Here is a 23,913-nt window from a genome sequence, read left to right on the forward strand (position 1 = left end):
CAGCTAGGCTAGGTAGAAAAAAAGAAAGTAAATACTCACCTAGCCGCTGCAGTCCGGGTCACGGCCGCTGCTCTCTGCCGCTGATCCGGGCTTCCCCTGCATTCACAAGTCTATTACCGGAGGCCAGGTTTGAGAACCCCGGCTCCGGAAATAGAGTGCTGTGATTGGGTATCGAGCAAGCGCCGACAACCAATCACATCCTCTCATTGACTGTCTCAGCCAATCAGAGCTTGCCGGCGCTGATTGGCTGAGACAGTCAATGAAGGGCATCGAGCAAGCGCCGACAACCAATCACAGCACTCTATTGCCGGAGCCGGGGTTCTCAAACCTGGCCTCCGGCAATAGACTTGGGAGTGCCGAGGAAGCCCGGATCAGCGGCAGAGAGCAGCGGCTGCGACCTGGACTGCAACGGCTAGGTGAGTATTACTTTTTTTTTTTTTTTTTTCTTTTCAGCATTCTTGGCTGCGTTTTCAGCCGAGCTGAAAATGCAGCCAAACCGCTGGCATAAAGTATGCCAGCGCTGCTGAAACGGGGCAAAATCTGCAGCAAACGCAGCGTTGCAAAATGCTGCGTTTCTGCAAATGCCCTGTGTGAGGGAGGCCTAAGATGTGAGAATTGCCCATCTCCAATTAAGATCTATATAGATAAATAAAATTAGGGAAAAAAAAGAAATATTGGCATTCCCTGCACCAGACTCTCCCCTCTCTAATCCATCCTGAATGCAGCAGCCAGGCTCCTCTTCCTGTCCAGCCCCTAGTCAGACACCTCTGTCCCGTGCCAGTCACTGCACTGGCTCCCCGTCAAATATAAAGTTTGATTTAAACTCACTACCTTCACCCATAAAGCTCTCCACAGCACCACACCACCCTAAATTGCCTTCCCCATGCCAATCCACCACCCAGCCCGCACCCTCTGCTCCGCTAATGAAAACAGATTAAGCGACCCTTTAATTCAAACCTCTTTCCTGCCTCCAAGAATTCTTCAGAGCAGCATCAGCCCTCTGAAACGCACTACCCCAAACGATCCAGGCAATCACTGACACACAAAACTTCGGGCATGCTTCAGAGAGGCGTACCATATCCCCTAAACCAACTCCCTCTGTACTCCGCCTGATAATATGCTCCATGTCCCACAGACTGCAATCCCTGCTAGCCACAGCCAACCGGCATCTGCAGTCATCCCGATTCAGCCATCGCACTGCTTAGTCTGACCATTGTCTGTGTGTATAGCACCCCTCACTCTCCACCTCGCCATACCTGCACATCTCCAGCCCCTTTACCTTCTGTATGACCCCATTATTTGTGGTATGTAAGCTCGTTGGAACCCCTCACCCCTACTGTCTCCATCAACTGTTTGCTACATACTACATGTAACAGTGTTTTTTGGATCTGTTCTCCCATTTTGTAAGCTCTGCGGAAAGCATTATAGGATTATTTTTATCATTAGCTGTGAAGTTTCAGCTCACATTTCACAGCCAAAATTGTGCAATGTGTGAACTTACATATATTGTAAAAAGCTGTGGATTAGTTCCATTGAGGCACACTGGGGCAAAATCTACATCTGCTGACCAACCAACCAATGTATAAATCTAAAATTCATCAGTGAATTTCTGCTGCAGATCTATAAAATCCATGGCCAATTTATCCAAATATGAACTATGTACTAAATCAAGAAAATAAAATGAAAGGAGAACAGTTTTCTCCCACAACGCACCAAACCTTTCTTGAACCTTAAGAGCCACTTGTTTTCCTACGTTTGTACTGCCAGTGAACGACACCAGATCCACGCGCTCATCTTTGGCTATGGCGTTGCTAAAAGTTAAATAAGTTGAAAGAAAAATAAATAAAAATTAGTATATTTATAGATGTTACAGTAAATTACATGCAGTCAAGAGATCTAAACTCTTCCAAGAGCTATATAAGTAGATATCCTTATCCCGTACATCTAGACATTGACTAGACCTTTGCCTCTAGACATTCTTAAGCCAATTACACACAAAATCTTTATATATCTTGATCTCCCTTCCCATGGCTAAGGCCATACACTGTGATGCCCATTACAAGTAAACTGCGTGTACCTCCTGGGCTACAGGTACAACCTAGGGACTAAACAACTACATGTCCCAGAGTGCACCGGCATTGGGAAGCTGTGGTTGTGAAGACTTCCTAAATTTCTGCCAACGCATACATGTATCTAACTTTTGTCTGTATGAGACTTAAAACACACTGAATATCTGCATGTGGTATTATGTTATACTGTACTTCTAGAATTAAGGCATATGCTTGGACACCAATACAAAGTCTCCTAGATTATAACAAGAGAATGAGCCTTTTCAGGCAAGTACTGTAGTTTTTAAGTTACCACCTATGACATTAACGATGTAGGATTCTTGGTAGAGATGAACGAGCGTACTCGGTAAGGACAGATACTCAAGCGGGTATCGTCCTTACCGAGCACCTGCCTGCTTGCAAAGATTCGGGTGCCAGCAGGGGGTGAGCGCTGTGTTGCGGGAGTGATCAGGAGGGAGCGGGGGGTGGTGGGGTGGGGAGAGATCTCCACCCCATTCCCCCCGCCAGCACCCGAATGTATGCGGGCGAGCAGATACTCGGTAAGGACGATACTCGCTCGACTATCCGTCCTTACAGAGTACAATCTCATCTCTAGTTCTTGGGGAAGGGGGGGGGGGGGGGGGGGAGGAGTTTCCCATTACGTTACCAAGTTTAAAAAGATGGATCCATTGTCATCCTTTTTTATAGAACATTAAATTACACGTAAAGCATGTAAAAGTTAACAGAAATCTTAAACTAAAACCACAAATTGTTAAAAGGATAAGTTAAAAGGTTTGATTAAATAGATTTTCTGAACGTATGCAGTACAATTGTGGGAGAGAGAATGGACGCTGGTATTAAAGAAAATAAAGAAAATGTAGTTATATACATATTGTAAAGAAAGTGTTACGTACTCAATTTCAAGACCCCTGCAGATCCTGCACTGACAGTTCTCCCCCCTGACTTTGCTAACTGGGGAGAGGATGTGCCATACTCAACCTGTGACTGAGGCATTAATGATACTACAGATGGGCTGCAGCCTGTTATTAGATGCTGCAGTCACATACAGCATGCCAGTGATGCAATCTAGTAAGCCAAGCCCAGAGGAGGAGAATTGAATTATTGGTGAGGGAGCTTTGACAGTGTGTGATACTATATGCCTATGCTAAAAGGGATTTGAAAACTTTCCGAAAAACCCTTTAAACCAACATATCACACGATCAGCATGGCCGGACTTACATTTTAAATAAGTAGACCAAATAGACAATACGTTTTTCTGCTGGGAAACTTCTATTTCTAAGCTAAAATCATTACTTTTATGTATAACATGTACAAACAAACTAACATGGTTGCACATATTACCAGCTATCACAGGCAGCAAGCATCCAGTTGATGTGCCAGCATCATGTACCATTATAGAGGGCCAGTGAGTTGACATGTCAGTTTTAATAAAGACTTGTGTTTCCACCATTATTCCACTTGGAAATGTATGAATAGTTTGCCAACTGGATGCTACCACTCCCCCTAGTCAATAGTGTATAACCCTGCAGGTCTGACACCATTAGCACCAGTTAGACTGCGTCAGAGTGTGGAGGGACAAGTTCAACTGCCAAGTGGAATGGTATTGCCCGGTAATTTCCATGAAAAATACAAGCACTCACTAAAATAAAATATGTGGAGAGCCATTAGATCTCTTTAGGCGTTCATTACTTACCCAATGTCAGCGCCACCGCAGGTTAAGGAGCAGATTGCACCTGGCAAGTTATTGGCTTCTAGCACCTGAGCAACGATTCTGAAATGTATAACTAATGTTAATGTACTGCACAGTATCAAACACCCCTATACCTAGCAGGCTGAAGGAGCCCTGCCAATTCTACTGTAGTCAATATACTAGCACAACCCATTTGCCAGTACCCATACCAGGAGGTTTATAGGCACTTTGCAACTTATTATAAAATATTAGCTAGGAAAAAAAAAATTTGGACAAAATTCCTTTAATCTTGTATTGATGCTAACATAGGTGCTGGATTATCAGAGACTACTATATAGCAAGCAGTATAAACATTTCTTCCTGAAGGTTTGTTATCGGAATTTGATTTTTAGCTGTTTTTTGTTGTTTTTTTTTACTACTGAAGTGTGTGCACCCACTGCAGTACCATTAGGGGATAACCCTCAATCTTGAAAAGAGTGAAATTATTCTGACCACTCAAATGATATTCACCTTTCAGTATTTTTAAACCTACTTTTTAACCCCTTAATGATCATCACTCTTATGTCGTTCGTTGGCTGGATAGCGCACTGTCAAATGGTGCAAGGTTTGGGTCTAGCTAGACCCAGCACAGCCTTGATCACTAAACCAACCTTGTCTCCTTCATTCTCAGGATGGGTAGGGATCCGAGAAGTCACATCCCCACCAAAGTTATAGCATATCTGAGCGACATACCATCCCTTTATAAATGGTAGGAAAACGTTTTAATTGTAAAGAGAAAATTGTATAAACCGCGATACTCAAGGGAAAAAAAAAAAAAAAAAAGAATAGTACTAAATAAATCAAGCAGGACGATTAAGGAATTTTTAGTTCCTGCTACTGCTTATTCAATTGTTATGAAAATGGGATATAATTTTTACTGTGATGAATAAAGTAAGAGAAAATGTGAAACACTTACTTGGTCACTGCAACGCTAGTCAGAGATGTGGTGGGAGCACCCTTCCTAATAGAAGAAATAGACGATTTAATGATGGAATCACCAGAAGTGTCCAAACTACTAATAAAAAGTATAAATCATGTGATGATCTAGCACCAAGAGAAAAAAAGAAAAAAAGGTGGAAAGTGAGGGACAATTGAACAGTAGTTGCAGGAGAGCAACGGGTGGCGGAGCCCCAAGCAGGCAAAGATTACCCCTTTCCAATCCACTGTGACGTCTAAAGACATTATGATTTAAGGCTGTACAGCTCTGCTGTTGGAAGACATCCGTTGGGGTTCTCTTACTGTATATTGCCAGCTTCTCTGCTGTCGGAGCCTATCCAACGGGTCACCTCATGCATTACTGGCTTTAGCCAGCATTTACCATAGCCCCGTTGTAACGGCAGAAAAAGAGTAAGCCCCCTAGGAAAATCTGAAAACAAATTGGATTGGAAAGGGTTAAGACCTAATCTACCCTAAGCAAACTGGAAACTTAAAACCATGCGCCCAGTTTCAGGGCTCCGACACAAAGCCGTACTGCCTTATAAGGTGCAAATAAGGGAGATTGAACAATACCTTTGCAGCGCCACCTATTAGAAGGCAGCATTCCTGCAAGTCAATGTTGGACTCTTTATACAAGCCTTGTAACAATGACTGGGAATTGAAAGCCAAGTGAGAATCCATACGCAGACAGCTGTTTCGGGGTGTTTGCCCCTCATCAGTGTGAATACAAAAATTGGATAACCTCTTTCAATATGTGTCCATATCATGCGTTTCAGATAGCTGAGGTCTGAACAAGCGATTTACAGCATATGGGTGAACTCAAACAGATTTGTTGCAGAAATTGGTTTTATTCACCTGAATGGGGTTGTATCGTAGCAAACCAGTGGATTTCTACAAACCCCATTCACTAGAAATGGGACAAATCACTGACATTTCTGCAACAAATCTACCATGTGTTAATTCACCTTATAAAGTGATTTCTTACCATAGGCAGACATCCCCACAGATAAGAGCAAGAGCGTTGTTCCAACCATACACAGCAACTGGAAAATTGAAAGCGGTGATAATTCCCACCAGTCCTACAGGATTCCATTGTTCTATCAGCGCATGTCCAGGTCCTAGATTACAACAGGAGTCCATCAGTTCAGAAAGATACATAATAGTGGCATTCTACCCAACATTTATTTGAAGTAAGCTAAACCTGCGTGTCAGATCAGCAACATTAAAAGAAAGTAAACGTCAGTGATAACCATGCAGTTATATGCTCTAACCTCATCTACCACAATATGGTCAATGAAGTTAGAAAAAAAACTGAATAAACTCTTACTTCCTCCATATAAAGCCTTTAATGTTTTGTTTTCTCCCCCTCTGATTTTTTGAAAATTTGTTTTCTCCCAACTTATTTTTCCGTCGACGTAGCTGTCTGAGGACTTGGACAGCAGGACAAGCTGTATTTTTCAATTGTGTATAATTTACTGAAAAACGTTCTAAAAATTTCAAAGTGGAATGAAATTAGAACAAAATAAGAGACATGATTTTGCCATCTTTGGGGGAGGGGTATTGTTTTTACAGCGTACACCAGTGTTTCCCAACTCCAGTCTTCAAGGCACCCCAACAGGTCATGTTTTCTGGATATCCTATAGTAAGAACACCTGTGGCAATGTCTGAGACCTGACAATAATTACATCACCTGCGCAACACTGAGGAAGTCCTGAAAACAAACTTGAGGACTGAAGTTTGGAAACAACTCACTCTGGTCTTTGTACAACAGTTTAGAGATAGTAAATCAGTGTATAGCGGTAGTATTTGGCGCTGGTTTGATAACTATACATGTGCATATATCAATTGGTGTGTGCATGTTGGCACATATGCCCTGATGCGTGTGCCATGATTTTTAAGACACTAGCAACACCCCTGAAGCACTACAGATCAGTGCTGCAACTTTCAACTTTTCAAAAAAAAAAAATAAAAAAAAAATACATCCATTACAGAAAGAACGCATGGGTGACGAAAAAAAAAAGACAAATAAATGGCAGTTAAAAAGCATATTCATTTTCTTAGGCCCTTTTCACACTAAACTGCCATTCAAAGAAAAAAAAAAAAAAAAAGGGCAAATGTAAGCCATAAACTCAATTATTGGATAAAACACGTATGGAAAGCAGTCTCACATACATTGGAAGAATTTTGTTTGTAGTATTTAAGGTGTGATATTTTAAAAAGTAGGAGAAAAATCACTAAATTATGAACCGCAGGGCATTGTTCTAAAAAATTATTGAAACACACAACACTGTTAGTCTTCAGATCACACAGAATGAGTGTATGGGCTCATAATAGACCCTCGTACAGGAGGCTGTATGGCTGCACAGGAAGTTCCACTGGCTTAATACTACAGAGCTGCAGGTACTCCACTTGGTGCTGTGTTGGGCACTGTATGTCATTCTTCTCTAGAACAACTTACTTTCTGATGGCAATATTGGTCCACCAATAGTACGGGAAAGGCCTACAGCATAGTCGCATATATCGATGTATTCTTGGACTTCACCAATGCCTTCCACCAGAATCTTCCCCATTTCCAAGGATTCCTGAAAAAGTAATTGTATTTATGCACATCAGAAACCATAGAAAAAAAATAAGACTTCCTTTACAATCTGTTTTTTTTTTGTCCCTACGTTCATTTAAGAGGTCCTAGTTCAGTTACTGAACCCTTCACAACAGTCCAGCGATAAAAGCAAAAGTCAATGTTCCCATACGGCTCATAACAGAAGGGTTGACAAGTGTGAAAGGAGTGCAGCATTCCTAAAGAACCAGAGAATAGAAGTAGCCACAACAATTTAAGGGTTTGTCCGAGTTACAGCTCATCTCTAAAACATCTTCCCCATGTACTAAAGTAACAGGGGCAGCCTGTAAACGCGACACCAGAGGAGACCCTAAGCAGCGCCATGGGACACAATGGGAGCGGGGAGAGGAGAGTAGATCACCATTTGTTATAGTATATGCAGAAGGGATTTTACAGTTAAACTATAACTTGGACCCCTTTAACAGAACACGAAGGCCATAAGCTGGAACATTGACCGCTCTCAGCGACTACAGATGGTCATACAAATATCAGATTGCCTTCATGCAACCGTCGTTCTGAAATTTTACACTATTTAGGACACATAATGTGTCCGCATGAAACTGGAATCTGTAGAACCTCGAAAACCAACTATTCTACTGCTTGTCAAGTCACGGATATATTTAGTTTAGATTCTGTACCAGATGTCCTAAAACTTTGATCTTTTTTCGAAGAGCATCACCAATTTGGCGCACTATTTCCCCACGTTTAGGAGCAGGAATCTATAAGGAAAATTGGAAATAGAATAAGAATAAGAGAAAATGATTAGTTACCTATAAACTATTCAGCAGTTGTAAAAACACAACACACAACAACATTGCATTGTTTGGCCTCTGCAACAAAATATATAGCTACAGAATACAAGCAAGTCCATGGATGAGCTTATCCGATGACTTGGTCTCTGGTCATCAGATGAGCTCAATGAGGGATGTGCTAATTACCAGTATTCTGCAGCTTGCTACATACTGTGATATATAGAAGCTGTTGAAACCAAGTGGTACAAAGTTTTAATAAAACCCTATTGCATTTTAGTCAAAAATACATGCATTAAAAATAAATAAATAAAAATTAGCCCCCAAAAAGGTGTCTATAGCCTTTGAGAACAAAGATACAGAAAACTGGCCAAATGCGTATCGTGACAAAGTAGCCTAACTCGCAAGAAGTATTTTTATTGATAATGAGTCCCAATGTCCGCACAAGGCTTGTTCTGGCAATTTGCAATTTAGGAACTGTAGGCATTATACCAAGCAACATACAGAAACCCGAGGCCAAGTGCATCACTGCTTTATAAGAGTTCAGCTAACCAGATAGGGGTCTGACAACTTTTTCTAATAGCAATCAGCAGAACTGCGATTACAGCTCTGGACCCTAGTCTTTCAAACTCCTTTTTCCTACTCACATCTGCCCAGATCTTCCAAGCTTCTTTTGCTTTAGTGACCGTGTCATTATATTCTTCAAGAGTAGCCTGAAATAGAGAAGTATAAAATAGTCATAACTTAGAATGACTTGGAACCAACTTTGCTACATCCTCTTAGGGCACTCCTTATGCAGGCATGCCTGCCTCAACATGGGGAGGAAAGTGCTTACATAGGAGTACCCGCTTTTTCCCTTTAAGTTCAGATACTCCCCATCTAGTATACTAAAGTAGCCATTAGACAGCCATTTCCTATGATGTATTACATAATCTATACAAAAATAAAAACTATGAAAACAAAGTCTTTTATGTGCCAAGATGGCCTTCCCTGGTCAAAAGAAATGGAGCATTAGGTATACAAAGGCAGTAGTGGTGGGGAGTAGAAATGGAGCATTAGGCATGCAAAGGCAGTAGTGAGGGGGAGTCAAAAAAATTATTAGTGTCTCAACTCCAATATCAAAAAGGGACTATCCAATGACACTACTGATACTTTACTTCATTAAAAGGTGGTCAGAGGCAATAGAGCAAGCTATTGTCATTGTAAACCTGCTGTCTATGAGCTTTCACTGTGTGCGGTGGAACAGCAAGAAATAAAGAACTGAACTATATTAAATTTGTAAGCAGTAATTCCAGAAGTGAAACATCTGGATTTGGGGTTTTTAACACGTTTCCAATCTTTCACTTACCTCTGGTCCTCATCGTTGAGACACCTACCATAAGTAGATGATACGGTTATCATGGTGGACTCAATGTAAGGTTGTGTAGAAAATGTATAGATTTACAAAACAGTAACGGCTAATAAAAGACCCTTTCCCTACATTACCTGTCGTACTCTGGCGATTGGTAAATTGTTAGCAGGACAATAGGACGTCACAACCTAGAAGAAAAGAGAATATACATTTATTTAGGCAAAACAATAGGCACACATGCCAGTAAATACAATCTATACATATATAGTCCTATCTGTAAACTAAGATATGCCTCCGCATTTAAATTGCCAGACACTGCAGCAATTTTTAGCACATAAATCTGACAGCTATAATCCTTGTAACTTTTTGGTCATGTAATCTCAATACTTTCATGATATACACGTTTATGCTATTTCATACAAATAATTATAATTTATATAGCGCCAACATATTACGCAGCACTTACAAGACAGGGGGAACATGTAGTAATCAGATGATGGAGACAGTAGGAGTGAGGGTCCTGCTCACTACAGATAATGGGGTGATACAGAAGGTAAAGGGGCTGGAGATGTGCACGGTATGGTGAGGTGAAGCGTGAGGGGTGCTATACACACAGACAATAGTCAAATTAAGCTGTATAGTGGCTGAATCGGTGTAACTGCAGAGCAGATGATTGCGGCTAGCAGGGATTGCAGTCAGTAGGACAGGGAGCATGTTATCAGGGGGAGTAAAGAGGGATTTGGTTTACAGGATATGGTATACCTTCCTGAAGATGTGCGTTTGTAGAGCACAGCTCAAGTTGTGTGTGTTGGGGATTGCCCGGATAGTTTGTGGTAGCACGTTCCAGAGGACAGGTGCTGCTCTGGAGAAGTCTTGGAGGCGGGAATGAGAGGTTTGAATTAAAGGAGCGCTTAATCTAATTTCGTTAGTGGAGGGAGACGGCCGAGTGGTGGATTGAGATAGGGATGCAATATAGCACGATGCTATGGAGAGCTTTGTGGATGAGGGAGGCGAGTTTGAATTGAATTCTGTATTTGATGGGCAGCCATTGCAGTGACTGGCACAGGGCAGAGGCATTAAAGGGGTTGTCCCGCGAAAGCAAGTGGGTCTATACACTTCTGTATGGCCATATTAATGCACTTTGTAATGTACATTGTGCATTAATTATGAGCCATACAGAAGTTATTCACTTACCTGTTCCGTTGCTAGCATCCTCGTCTCCATGGTGCCGTCTAATTTTCAGCGTCTAATCGCCAGATTAGACGCGCTTGCGCAGTCCGGTCTTCTTTTCTCAATGGGGCCGCTCGTGTCGGAGAGCGGCTCCGTGTAGCTCCGCCCCGTCACGTGCCGATTCCAGCCAATCAGGAGGCTGGAATCGGCAATGGACCGCACAGAAGCCCTGCGGTCCACCGAGGGAGAAGATCCCGGCGGCCATCTTCAGCCGGTAAGTAAGAAGTCACCGGAGCGCGGGGATTCAGGTAAGCGCTGTGCGGATTTTTCTTTAGGTCCCTGCATCGGGTTTGTCTCGCGCCGAACGGGGGGGGCTGTTGAAAAAAAACAAAACCCGTTTCGGCGCGGGACAACCCCTTTAAAGTAGCGGCTGGACAGGAAGAGGAGCCTGGCTGCTCTATTCAGGAGGGATTGGAGATGGAAGAATCTGGTGCAGGGGACGCCGATTAGCAACGAGTTGCAATAAAATCGAGCTGATAGTGGAGGAGGACAATAGTGAGCATTTCTAGTATGTCCACGGTGAGAAAAGGGCGGATTCTAGCGATGTTCTTGAGGTGCAGCTGACATGTTCGGGCCAGAGACTGTATGTAGGGGGTAAAGGAGAGATCAGAGTTGAATGTAACCCAAAGACAGCGGGCGTGCTGTCTGGGAGTTATGGTGGTGCCACACACAGATGGAGATGTCAGGATGAGGTTGGTTAGTAGAGGGCAGAAACACCAGTAGGTCAGTTTTTGAGAGGTTCAGTTTTAGGTAGAGGGAGGACATAGTTTTAGAGACAGCAGAGAGTCAGTGGCATTCTGAAGGAACGGTGCTGTGAGGTCACAGGAGGAGGTGTATAACTGGGTGTCATCAGCAAAGAGGTGGTACTGAAAGCCAAATCTCCTGATGTTTTGTCCAATAGTGGCTGCGTAGATGGAAGAGAGGAGGGGGCCGAGGAATGATCCTTGGGAGACCCCACAGCAAGGGGAAGAGGCGGAGGTAGAGCCTGCAAGGGATACACTAAATGAGAGGTCAAATACCCCATTTCCCTGAAAATAAGATCTACCCCGAAAATAAGCCCTAGCATGAATTTTCAGGATTTTTGAGGATGCTTGAAATATATGCCCTACTCCAAAAATACACCTATTACAGTAAATAAAAAGTCAATTTAAATAGTGTCCAGGCAGCTATACATGTAAAAAAGTAAAAGCTTTTGGAGCAAAAATATATATAACAAACACCCTGTCTTATTTTTAAGGAAACAGGGTAGTTAGGAAGAGAACCAGGAAAGAGCAGTGCTTCACTCCTGCTCAGATGCAGTGAAGCATATTGAGGAGGAGTTTGTGGTCAACGGTGTTGAATGCTGTGGAGAGGTCGAGGAGGATCAGTAGGGAGTAGTCACCCCTCAATTTAGCGGTTAGCAGGTCGTTTGACACTTCTGTAAGGGCAGTTTCTGTTGGGTGCAAAGGGCAGAAGTCGGACTGTAGGAAACAAGAATAGAGTTTTCCCGAGAGATAGCTTGTAAGGCGGGAGTAGACCAGGCGTTCTAATAATTTGGAGAAGGAGTGATTTGAGATGGGTCGATAGTTGGCAGCATCGGTGGAGTCAAGAATCCATTGGGATATGATAGCATGTTTGAAAGAGGGGAAAATGCCAGAGGTCAGAGAGAGGGTGAATATAGTCGTGCGGTGGGAGATAACCACCGGGGAGAGGGACCAGAGGAGGTGTGAGGGAAGAGGTTTGTTAGCACAGTTGGTGGGATGAGCTGAGGAAAGCAATCTGGAGACTTCTTGCTCTGCTGTAGGTCTGAATCCAGAGAGTGAGCAAGAGCTAGATGCAGTACTGATGAGACTAGGAAAAAGCGTGCAATGCAGACAAACCCAGTTTAGCTGGTGCAATTGTTGGACATATGTCCTTGCTACCATCACCTCCACCTGAGATGAGTGATGCAGAGAACGTTGGTTAGAAGACAATGTGAACCTGCAACAATTTAGAGACCAGATTTATTGAGACTGCAGGTAACGTATTGGAGACATTCGAGCACAGGAAACAGACGCCAAGTAACTTGGTTAAGCAGAACAGAAGAGACTATTGAACTGTCATCCTGAAGACCGCTGCACTATACCGTTGTAAAGGTCCATTTCAACGGGACGAATGTTGGGCAAACGATACCCGACACTCATCTGTGTGTCCTCGCTCCTGTACGGGAGCTAGTAGTACTGACAAGTCACAGAGCGGCCAGCAGGGGGGCAAGGCAGCTGCAGGAGATTTCTCTCCTCACACTCCCCTCTCCATTGACATAATATAGTGGCTGTTCAGTACTGAACAAACGCCATTTACACTGAACGATGAGCTGATCACTGATCGTTCAGTGTAAATAGTGGCTATTCAAGTATTAAGCATCCATTAAAAGAAAGCAGAATCTGGTACAAATGAAATAGTTTCTGTGTATCAGTTATTGGCAGCAATGCTTTGAAAAAAAGGTCTATTTTGTTTGGTTTCCATTATTTTGGATTAAAAAAAAAAAAAAAAGAAAGAAAAAAAAGGTCTCCGTTCAGTCTTTGTTTTCCTGGAACAGATGGAAACCAAGCGTAGCTGAATTTAACAGAGGTGAAAAAAAAAAAAAAAAAAAAAAAAGAAAAAGCCACATTGAGATCAATGGGGATTTGACAGAATGCGGCTTTATCCATTTTTCTCTGTTCTTGAGATGGAACCGAAAACCAGACAACTGAATGCAGAGGTGACCATAGGCATAGGAGAGGGCAGTGGGTGCTGCGTACGGAGCTAAATGACTGAGTTGTCAGTTTTAGTCTAGGGTTACATTTTAACAATATTAAATTAGCTTATATAATGATGACTTTTAAATAGTAAGGCCAAGAAGTCACTTATTAACTTAACATTTCAAAGTTCAGCAGAGCGACTACAGGAAGATATATTTTTTAGCTCCAAAGGGGCAAGACACCATGGCTAATAAGGTGATGTTAACAGTGAGAGGAGCAAGGCAACCTGCAACAAAGGCATGACAACGCAAGTTTTCCAACAAGTATAAGACCTGATCTAAGTTCACACAGACGGTTTTGGGACCCAAATACTGATAACCTATCTCTAAGATAGGACATAAATATCAGATTGGTCTGCCACTTGGGGCCACTGTCAACCGTTTGAAGAGACCACAGCATTTGGAGAAGCTCCACGACTTCACAGGCCTGCGACGGCCCATTTATTGGTCACACGACCTAAAAGCAGCTCAGTCCCATTCAAGTGAATGGATTTCAGTTGCTACATGTGCCTCGTACCCACGTCAAAAAGATAATTGTCAAGGGTCGTAAGCGGTGGAGGTTCACCAATCTGATATTGAAGACCTATCCTGAGGATGGGCACTGTTTATAAACATATACCCCTTTAAATAGGCAATTATCCTGCGGGCTAAACTATATACTATTTGTATTGCTTGGGTCCGTGCTGGTGAACCTATGGCATGCGTGCCAAAGGGGGCAAACAGAACCCTCTCTGCCACGGCTTACCGGCTGGTAATCACTTCTTGGCACTGGTATGGGTGCACAAATTGACAGCAGTGTGCGCACCTGGGATCCTCCTCCCCTCCCCTCCATGGTTGCGCAGCAGAAGAAATATGGTGTCTGCGGGCACACACTTTTATGATCAGCGACAAGCGACACTGCTTTGAAGACAAGGAGATGGTAAGTATATTGGTTTCGGGGGGGGGGGGGGGGGGCGCTATTACTACTAGGGCCAATATGGGGGACACTTACTACTGGGGCCACTCTGCACGTGGCAGCATACCTCAGGCTGACTTGATATGTTTACATGTAGCAGAAATGCTGTGGAATGTCTGCAGCGGACATTTATGCATCCAAAAAAAAAAACCGGTCAAAAGACACACCATTGGTGTGGATTTTGACTGGAAATCAGCCACATAGTTGCAGCCTAATTTATACTATGTATCTCTACCCCTCACCTCCTCCATAGGCTTCCGGTTCCCAGTGGCCTGGTCAGATTCAACACTGCTGGTCAGGTGAGGCCACTACAGGCCGCTGGGAACCAAAAGCCGGGGAGCGCTGACAGTGGTAAGCCTACGGAGGAGTTGAGGGGGAGTATTGCGTAGTATGAAATCAGCTACTGGTAAGCAGCTAATTTCCAGTCAAAATCTGCACCAATGGTACTCCAGGGCTCCAGCTGGAAGAAAAAAAAAAGACACATAGCGTTCCTCACTCTCCATTTTGAAACAGCCCTGTCCTTTTTATAGGGATGAAGGTAAAACTCATATGTTGCGATAAGCCCCGCCCCCTGACGTGTTGGCACTTTGCTATAAATAAGTGAGTTTTGGGTTGCAGTTTGGAAACTGTCTCTAAAAGGCTCGCCATCACTGGTCTAGGTGGCTCGTATATGTGTGCATTGGTGCTTGTCTGTATCTAGTCAGCCAGGAAAATGCCTTGAGACAAGTGTTTTCCTCACCATTCTGTATCAGCTGTCTGCACTGTAAAGGCCCATTTACACGGAGCGATGATCGGTCAAACGACAGTTTAGAGCGATCATTTTGCATAAACTAATAAGTAGCAACTTAGCTACTTAAAGGGGTTGTCCCGCGCCGAAACGTTTTTTGTTTTTTTTCAATATCCCCCCCCCCCCCCGTTCGGCGCGAGACAAACCTGATGCAGGGGTTAAAAAAGAAAACCGGATAGTGCTTACCTGAATCCCCGCGCTCCAGTGACTTCTTACTTACCTGGTGAAGATGGCCACCGGGATCTTCACCCTCGGTGGACCGCAGGGCTTCTGTGCGGTCCATTGCTGATTCCAGCCTCCTGATTGGCTGGAATCGGCACGTGACGGGGCAGAGCTACGAGGAGCCGCTCTCCGGCACGAGCGGCCCCATTCAGAAAAGAAGAAGACCGGACTGCGCAAGCGCGTCTAATCTGGCGATTAGACACTGAAAATTAGACGGCTCCATGGAGACGAGAACGCTAGCAACGGAACAGGTAAGCAAATAACTTCTGTATGGCTCATAATTAATGCACAATGTACATTACAAAGTGCATTAATATGGCCATACATAAGTGTATACCCCCACTTTGTTTCGCGGGACAACCCCTTTAATAGCTCATTAGCGTGCAAATGAAGCCTTTAGCTGAAAGTAGTTAATAGCCGGAGGGCTCTTATCTCTATTCAGCTCCTTTGTTCTCGGACGGGAAACAATGCTATCAGCACTACCCATGGAGAACTCCGCGTGCAGTCCTGATAAGACCACACAATTTAACAATCAGCTAGCAGTGCACGAAAAGTGCAGGATGGCCACGTGTTTAGGCACAACGATTATCGCTCGAAAGATCCCTCAAAAGATGGGCCTTTACAAGCTATTCACGTGTATTGTAATACGTAGCTGTAGTGACATGCAAATTGTGATTACATACCACTTATTGAATTAAGTGTTTGGCAACAGGAATTTCTCCTTTTTTGCACAGCTGGTATGGCATTCGGGGGGATATTGGGACCATCTATTTGGAGGTTTTTCAATACTTATTACCCTTGCCAAAGCCACAAAAAAAATGCAGGAATACGCACGAGTTCACATTTATGCGTCAGTTTCTATAGAGGTTAGCTATTTTAGCTCCGTTTTGATTTGCTATACGCATATCTAATAAGCTTTTTTTGGCTGGCATAAGCTCGCCTTTACTGTTGGAGGATACGTCAGGGGATGCCATTGCATCCAGACTGTATACATAGCTACTGTGTGCAGCTTCTGAGCTCTTTATATCATTTTGATTCATATTTTATATCTATTGGGTTATTTTTAACCCTCTCTGCTCCGTTTTTGGAGGAGAGAAACTGAAATCAAACAAAAAAATAAAAATGGATTTCAATAACGGTTTCAAACAGAAGAAAAAACAAAAAAAAAGAAAGAAACAGACACACGAGAAAAAGGCTTATATTTGCTTGAAATCTGTCAGGTTTCCGTTTTTTTGGACAGAAAAACAACACTATAGACAGTTATTTTTCCATCCAGAAAAACAGAAACCCAACAGAATGGAAGCAAACTGAAGCCTTTCCAGTTGCTATCTTTTTTTAACAGTTGAATTTTAGCTTCTCTACTCCAAAAATGAGGCAGTGAGACGGTAACCCCGATTGGGCCGTAACGCAGGTGTGAAAGCAGCCTTAAGGCCCGTTTAGACACACAGATGATTGCTTAAAAGATGGCTTTTGAGTGATCATTTTGCATAATCTGCTAATACTAATGTGTATTGATACCAATTTGTAGCGCGTGAGCCGTCAGAAGCCAAATTTATTCAGAGGATCGCCCGCTGTTCTCTAAATAAATTAATTTTTTTCTGCTGGTGGGCTGACAGCGGAGACAATGCAATTAGCAGTTATCAGCGGTTCCCGGGCAGAACACAGCGTGCGGTCCTTCCCATCAGCTGTTCTGTTGAACGATAGATTTCAAGACGAACTGAGATCCATCGTTTAGCAGAAAACTGAAAGATGGGCACATTTACATGCAACGATTATCGCTCAAAAGATGGCTTTTGAGCGATAATTGTGTCTAAATGGGCTTTTGTATGTGTGCACTTGAACTTTTTAACTCTACATATACCATTTGTATATACCGTAATAGGTTTGTATTAAGATATGCAATATCAGACTGCTGCACACATTAGCATGTGTAGTTTTACTTATTACATGGGAGTTTCACTTGTAGGCTGACCAACTCCAGCTCTCTTCAGAGCTGGCAAGAGTATTCGGGTTAAGTGTTTAATATTGTGTGGGTTTTTTGCAATAAACGGGATGTTAACTGTTATCCATATGAAAGGTGTGCTGCTTTTTTGGGGCCCATTTCTTTTAGTTGCATGCTACAATTATAAGATCCATAGTTTCCACCTCTTTTTGACAAATATTTACATGTTGTGCCCATCATTATTGGCACTCCGTTGCGGATAGGGAACCCATCATCAACTAAAAGCACCATAAACTAACTCACCTGGAAGAGTTAGTACTCGCACAGCAGCTTGACTTTACAGAAGGCTGAGCGCGTGCACTCCCATTCATCTCTACGGGAGTGGGCACACAGCCTTCTGAAATCAACAAGTTAGCCGAGTATGTTGACTTTGCCGAGGAACACAACAGGAAGGGGGAACCAGGTAAGCATGCAACACAGCTGCCGGACGGCACGTCACCTAAACTATAAGCACCATAACTTAAAAGGGGGTTTTCCAGTGAAATACTACTGATGAGCTATCATCAGGATAAGTCATTAATAGTTGATCGGCTGGGGTCCATCGCTCAGGACCCCGACCAGTCCGCTGAGTGGGCGCATTCTGTCAGTGCTGCAATGACACAGAGGTCGAAGTAGAAGCCTCTGTGCCAGCCTCTGTGTAGTGATCGGCGCTTGTAACTGCAGGCACAGCTCTCATTGAAATCAATGGGAGCCGTGCCTGCAGTTTCAAGCGCTGGTCACTACATGGGAGGTCAGCATGGAGGCTTTCGCTCCAAATACACAAAGGTCAGAGTGGAAGCCTCCGCACAGGCCTACTTATTGTGGACGGCGCATGTTCCCTTTAACACGTCAAACATTGTCCCCAGTTCTAACGATTGTTGCGTCCTCTACCTCTGTGACAGATTCCCTTTAAGAAAAAGACTACGGTATTATTCATAGATGATTTGTGTACAACAAAGCAGCACAGTATACAGTGCATCTAAAAGGTACAGTAGATTCAAGCATTTGCTCATTTGTCAGCGGACTTCAAGCATATTCACGGCCTGATCAATTAAATAAATGAATACTCATACAAAAAAAAACAACCCATTCATGCCCAATCATTGGCCCAAGTAAAAGGCCCCTAAAGGGAACCTGTCACCTTCTTACAGCCCCGATAGACTAAATTATGACGCCGTTAGGGGATGTAACAGGTAGCCAGGTAAGGCGCTCTTAGCAAGCCTATGGTAGAGTGTGTGTGGCACTGTGGGAAAAAAACGAGAAAAAAAAAAAAAGGAGTCCGATTTTCACTGCCATGCGCAATCTTCAGTGGCGGGCACTGCAGGAACCAGGCAAGCATAAAAATTACATCACCCACCTCCCTGTTGCGTCCACTAACAGCACCAAAACTTAGTTTAAGGATGCGACAAGTTCCTTTATAAAATAATTGCCTGTTCACTTTGAATTTGATTAAAAAAATGCAACCATTTCCTTAAGAGGGTTGCCCTACATTGGACATTACCAGTCTGCAAGATAGGTGAGGTATTAGTGTATCTTGACGCCACCATGAAGCTAGGGGTGTGACAGGTGTTCAATGCAGGAACGCCCCTGTCACGTCTCTAGCTCCCCATTGGTGACTTCTCCAAGGTCCTAGCAGCACCATGTGCGCATCTTGCTGCCTACACTGCACGGTGAGGCTCATGTTAGCCTTACATTATTAGCTGGAAATAGTAGCATGTTACATGGGTAACATTGAACCAATTGCCTTGCATAATGTAAGGCTAACATGAACTGAGCCTCACCGTGCAGTGTAGGCAGCAAGATGCGCACATGGTGCTGCTAGGAGTTCACTCGCAGCAGCCGTCCCCTGTACCATCTCCGCTGGGTAAGCGGAAGCCGGCACCTCGGCGCAGTAGCAAAGGCCCCAGCACTGAGGCTCGGCCTCTGCTGCCTCAGGGCTCCGTTGTCTCCTTTCAGCGGCGCTGCCGCTCGCAGCATTACCGCACTTCGCTGCTGCAAAGCCCCCTGCACTGACGCCCCAGCTCTGCAGCCTCTGTGCTCCTGATGCTCGTTCCGCCTGTGCTCTGACCATTACCGTTACACTATGGGTAATTAGAGATGCCTCAGCCTATCCTGCCGCCGCAGCCTGTAAAATGGATGTAGAGCCGGCTGTGGCGATCACATTTCTGAAAATCTCCTCCCCTGCATCCATCAGCATGCTCCTACGATCGGATGAGCGCTGAAACGGATTGGGGACAGCAGGGAAGGGGTGCGTGTGCCCACTGGGTTGCATATCAGCATGCTGCTGGGACCGAAGGAGCTCAAAGGGGGGAGGCTCAGACATCAGCACGCCGCAAATCACCGATAGCAGGGGGACACTGTACGCATCCAACTGAGCTGCAAGGACCTGCAGGGGGAGTCATCTCTGCAGCCAATCAGCATTAGGGGGCGTCACCCCGTCAATCTTGACTCCACCAGGACTTCCTGGTGGCGTCAAGATACACTAATAGGTGATAAATAGCTGAAGGCCTGTTTACATATAACGATTGTCGGTCAAACAAAAAGTGTGCAATAAAAGTTACGTCTAAACGCAAGCCATTGTGCACTTTTCGTTTGTTGCTCAACTTCAGCCTGCAAAAAAATAATCACCGTCTCACTCACTTCTCATTACATCTTAAAGGGGTTGTCCCGCGAAAGCAAGTGGGGGTATATACTTCTGTATGGCCATATTAATGCACTTTGTAATGTACATCGTGCATTAAATATGAGCCATACAGAAGTTATTCACTTACCTGTTCCGTTGCTAGCGTCCTCGTCTCCATGGTGCCGTCTAGTTTCAGCATCTAATCGCCCGATTAGACGCGCTTGCGCAGTCCGGTCTTCTCCCTGGTGAATGGGGCCCCTCGTGCCGGAGAGCTGGTCCTCGTAGCTCCGCCCCTTCATGTGTGCCGATTCCAGCCAATCAGGAGGCTGGAATCGGCAATGGACCGCACAGAGCCCACGGTGCACCATGGGAGAAGACCCGCGGTGCATCGTGGGTGAAGATCCCGGCGGCCATCTTGCTAAGGTAAGGAAGAAGTCGCCGCAGCGCGGGGATTCGGGTAAGTACTAAACGTTTTTTTTTTTTTAACACATGCATTGGGTTTGTCTCGCGCCTATTGAATAAAAAAAAAAACCCCGTTTCGGCGCGGGACAACCCCTTTAATTCTCCCCGTTCTGTGTGCAGCATAGGAACATAAAGCACTGAACAATTTGCAACGATTATCTGCCTGTCTAAATTTTCCGCACGAGCAACTAGCGATGACGCCACTCGCTCCTGTGAGCAAAAAGCGTCCCGTGTAAAAGAGGCATGATTGCTGAGGCCCTCATCGATCATTACATGACTACGGTGTGGAGCAGTTCGAATAGAGTAGCAGTGAAGCTCGCACGCTGCTGCGCCTTATGTTATCTACCAGACTGACGGAGACAGCACTTGGCGTTTGTCAGTCTAGTAGCCACTGAGTGGAGCGGCAGGGCACGTACTTGACCATCGCTCAAGTCAGATGTCTCCTCGTTGCAGTTGTGCGGTGAAAAGGAACAAGGCGTTCAGCACCCCTATTCTAGTGACTGGTAGCACCACCAGCAAATCAGACACTTACCTATCTTGTGCATAAGTCCATAGTGGGACAATTCTTTTAACAGAGTGCAAAGTGCAGGAATTGTCACATTCTGAAAAACTGCCAGTTGCTACAAAGTAATCTTACTCATTACTTTTGCAGTGACAGCGACGCAGATTGCTTGTGTCAGCAGTAAAAGGCATCGATACATAAAACTCTACCTAGACAGGTTACATAGCCAACGTCAGTGAGACATATGCACACAAGCAGAGACTCGATGCAACGGCATTAAGCGGGGAGAAGAAGCATAAAGTATGGTGAGGTATAATGCACATTTCTGCAGTGTATTCCTGCAATGCTCTGCAGTCATGTGTGGACACAGCGGGAGGAGGCCAGGACTTGCACCATCACTCCTAGGTGAGATCTAGCAGCAGCAGCACACATACCTCTCCTTTTCCTCCCCACGCACCATTGTACACACCATCGTTCTCCTCCTTCAGGCCCAGCTCTTTCAGCCATGCATACTGGGGCTGGTTAATGAGCAGAGTAGACATAGCTGACATCTGCCTGCAGCAGGAAGAAAAGATTTTCCTCTTGAGCACAAAATGTCTGGATAGTGGGAAGGTTATGAGCAGCATGGTGAAGTCAGACTGAGGGATGCAGCTGGCTAATGAGAGCTGTTATAAGAGGATCCACCTCCAGCGTGCTGGGCCTCAGATTGGTGGGATGCAGGCACTGCCTACATAGCTGTGTCAGCACATACGGCAAGCACAGGCCAAGCTGGCTGCTGCAACACGCTGCTCACAGCCATGACAGAAGGCTGCTGCAGAGTTTACTTTTGTTTCCAAAAGAGTTGGCGTGTTTATTTCCTGTTGTTTCTATAAAGCCAACATATTCCATCCTCTGCACAGCGTTATATGGGGGTCTATTTACTAATACTTTCTAATAGTGTAACCAACTCACACTAGACAGTCCTAAAATGTGTCAGATTTATTACAGTGACTGCAGCAAAGCTTTTGGTGCATAAGGCTGGCTTCACATGAGCGGCTGTGGATTCGCATGCATAAGCGCCCCATTGTCATGTTACTGTACCTTTTGCGTGCGCAAGTCACGGGCAGTTGCGCTTGCAAACAAATACACACGATGCTCCTAGCCGTTGAAATGGCTAATTAGTATAATAAGTTTCAGATGTGTTCTTTTTTCTTAACAATGCATCTCCTAGAATATTGTACATGCTTTTGCGCATCCCCATTGACTTCTGTGACACGGCAGGAAAATAGAACATGCACAACCAAAATGCGCAGAAAACTACATGTAAAAGAACATATTGAAATGAATGGGTTCTATTCACTGCATATTGCGCACGCAAATTTGGTACCATTGGTGCGTATTTTGGCTGACCAGTGACGCCGCACCTGACCAGGCTGCTGGGAACTGGAAGCCGAGGAGCGCTGACAGCGGGAAGCCTACGAAGGATTTTGACTGTTTTTTGGATGCGGAAATGTATTATTTGCTACACAAACTTCAACTGTGAACGTTTTGCAGCATTTCCGCTGCGTCTAAACATATTCTAAGTCAGCTCGGGGTAGGCTGCTATGTGCACAGTGGCCTTACTAGTAATGGTGTACCCTATATCAGCTCTAGTAGTAATAGTGTCCCCTAAATTGGCCCCAGTAGACTTTTTTTTTTAAATGACAAGCCATATTGGAGACTCAAGTTTAGAGTTGGATCACTGCTCACTAGAGATGAGCGAGCGTACTCGGTAAGGCGATATACTAGAGAGAGCGTCGCCTTTTTTGAGTACCTGCTGGCTCGTTCCTGAAGATTGGGGGGGGGGGGGGCCGCGGGGTTGAGCGGGGAGTTGCAGAGGGGATCAGGAGGGAGAGAGAGAGGGATCTCTCTCACTCTCCTGCCCTCTCCCCCCCCCCCCCCCCGCTGGCCCGCGCCAACCCCCTGAATCTTCAGGGACGAGCCAGCAGGTACTCGAAAAAGGCGATGCTCTCTCTAGTATATCGCCTTACCGAGTATGCTCGCTCATCTCTACTGCTCACATAACGGGAAACAAATTGCGGCATGTTCTATCTTGTTGCATACTCTCGCATCGCAGCGCCCATTGCTTTCAAAGGGGCTGGCGGCAGCGTCGCACCACGGGCTAGGTGAATGCAATGCGGTGTCTCCCATTGAAACTCTGCAATCCTCTGCCATGGCTGACAGCTGTGCAGGAGGATCCCTGCATCCCCGAACTGATGTGAGGCTGTTTTGACATGAAAACGCCTCGCATCCTTGGGAATTTCACATGGATGGTGAGCGTAATGGGGGGCGGGATTCACGGCCCAATGTCGTGCTGGTCCGTATGAAGTTAGCCTAAGTTTTTTTCTTTTAAGTGGTTTATACTACTAACAGCTCTCGCCACTACGGCCCAAGGGAATGTCGCCTGGGCGATAGAAGGGTGTTTCCATGAGGTTGGACAACTTTCTGATGTCATTCCCTGCTTGCATTCTTTCTTCCGCACGGATGATACACTGTCCATATGCTGTACATCCGTGTGGAAAACCGTATGCATACGTGACCATATGCAATTTGCGAGACAGACGGCTTCCATTGACTGCATTGGAAGCCGTCCGCTTGATTTTCCGCAATGAATAGAACGTGCTGCGATTCTCCCCGTGGGCAGGGGACAGTCGTTTACCACAGCATGTCTATGGACGGTCATTGCTGCGGGATTCACGGCGGGTGTCTGACCGCGAATGCTTGCCGTGATTGTCCGTCCGTGGGCATTTGGCCTAACACAGGTGCGTCAGACGCTGCGATTTCTGTACATGTTGCAGTTTGGGGAACAGTTAGGGGCATTAGCCCAGCAGTATATTTTAGTGGTGCTTTCTTGAATTACTGACATATTTTGTCTGAAGTAAAAAGCTCTATGTTCTTTCATTGTTTTTCTACTAAAGCAACAG

The 23,913-nt window shown here is 44.8% G+C and overlaps 1 protein-coding gene across 1 annotated transcript in view; it reads right to left on the reverse strand.

Moving 5' to 3' along the window:
* ALDH7A1 (aldehyde dehydrogenase 7 family member A1) overlaps positions 1-21,629 on the reverse strand; it is a 41,545-nt gene extending 19,916 nt beyond the window's left edge. Inside the window, exons 1-9 of the mRNA XM_066603132.1 lie at positions 21,406-21,629; positions 9,586-9,639; positions 8,748-8,813; positions 7,990-8,070; positions 7,193-7,316; positions 5,720-5,852; positions 4,715-4,759; positions 3,763-3,840; positions 1,714-1,811 (exon numbers count right to left, since the gene is read on the reverse strand). Of these exons, the coding sequence (XP_066459229.1) occupies positions 1,714-1,811; positions 3,763-3,840; positions 4,715-4,759; positions 5,720-5,852; positions 7,193-7,316; positions 7,990-8,070; positions 8,748-8,813; positions 9,586-9,639; positions 21,406-21,597 (871 nt within the window). The 5' untranslated portion in view covers positions 21,598-21,629. The remainder of the gene's footprint in view (positions 1-1,713; positions 1,812-3,762; positions 3,841-4,714; positions 4,760-5,719; positions 5,853-7,192; positions 7,317-7,989; positions 8,071-8,747; positions 8,814-9,585; positions 9,640-21,405) is intronic.
* Between the last annotated feature and the right edge of the window lie 2,284 nt (positions 21,630-23,913).

This window comes from Eleutherodactylus coqui, chromosome 5, assembly GCF_035609145.1.
Source record: "Eleutherodactylus coqui strain aEleCoq1 chromosome 5, aEleCoq1.hap1, whole genome shotgun sequence".
NCBI classification, from domain to species: domain Eukaryota; kingdom Metazoa; phylum Chordata; class Amphibia; order Anura; family Eleutherodactylidae; genus Eleutherodactylus; species Eleutherodactylus coqui.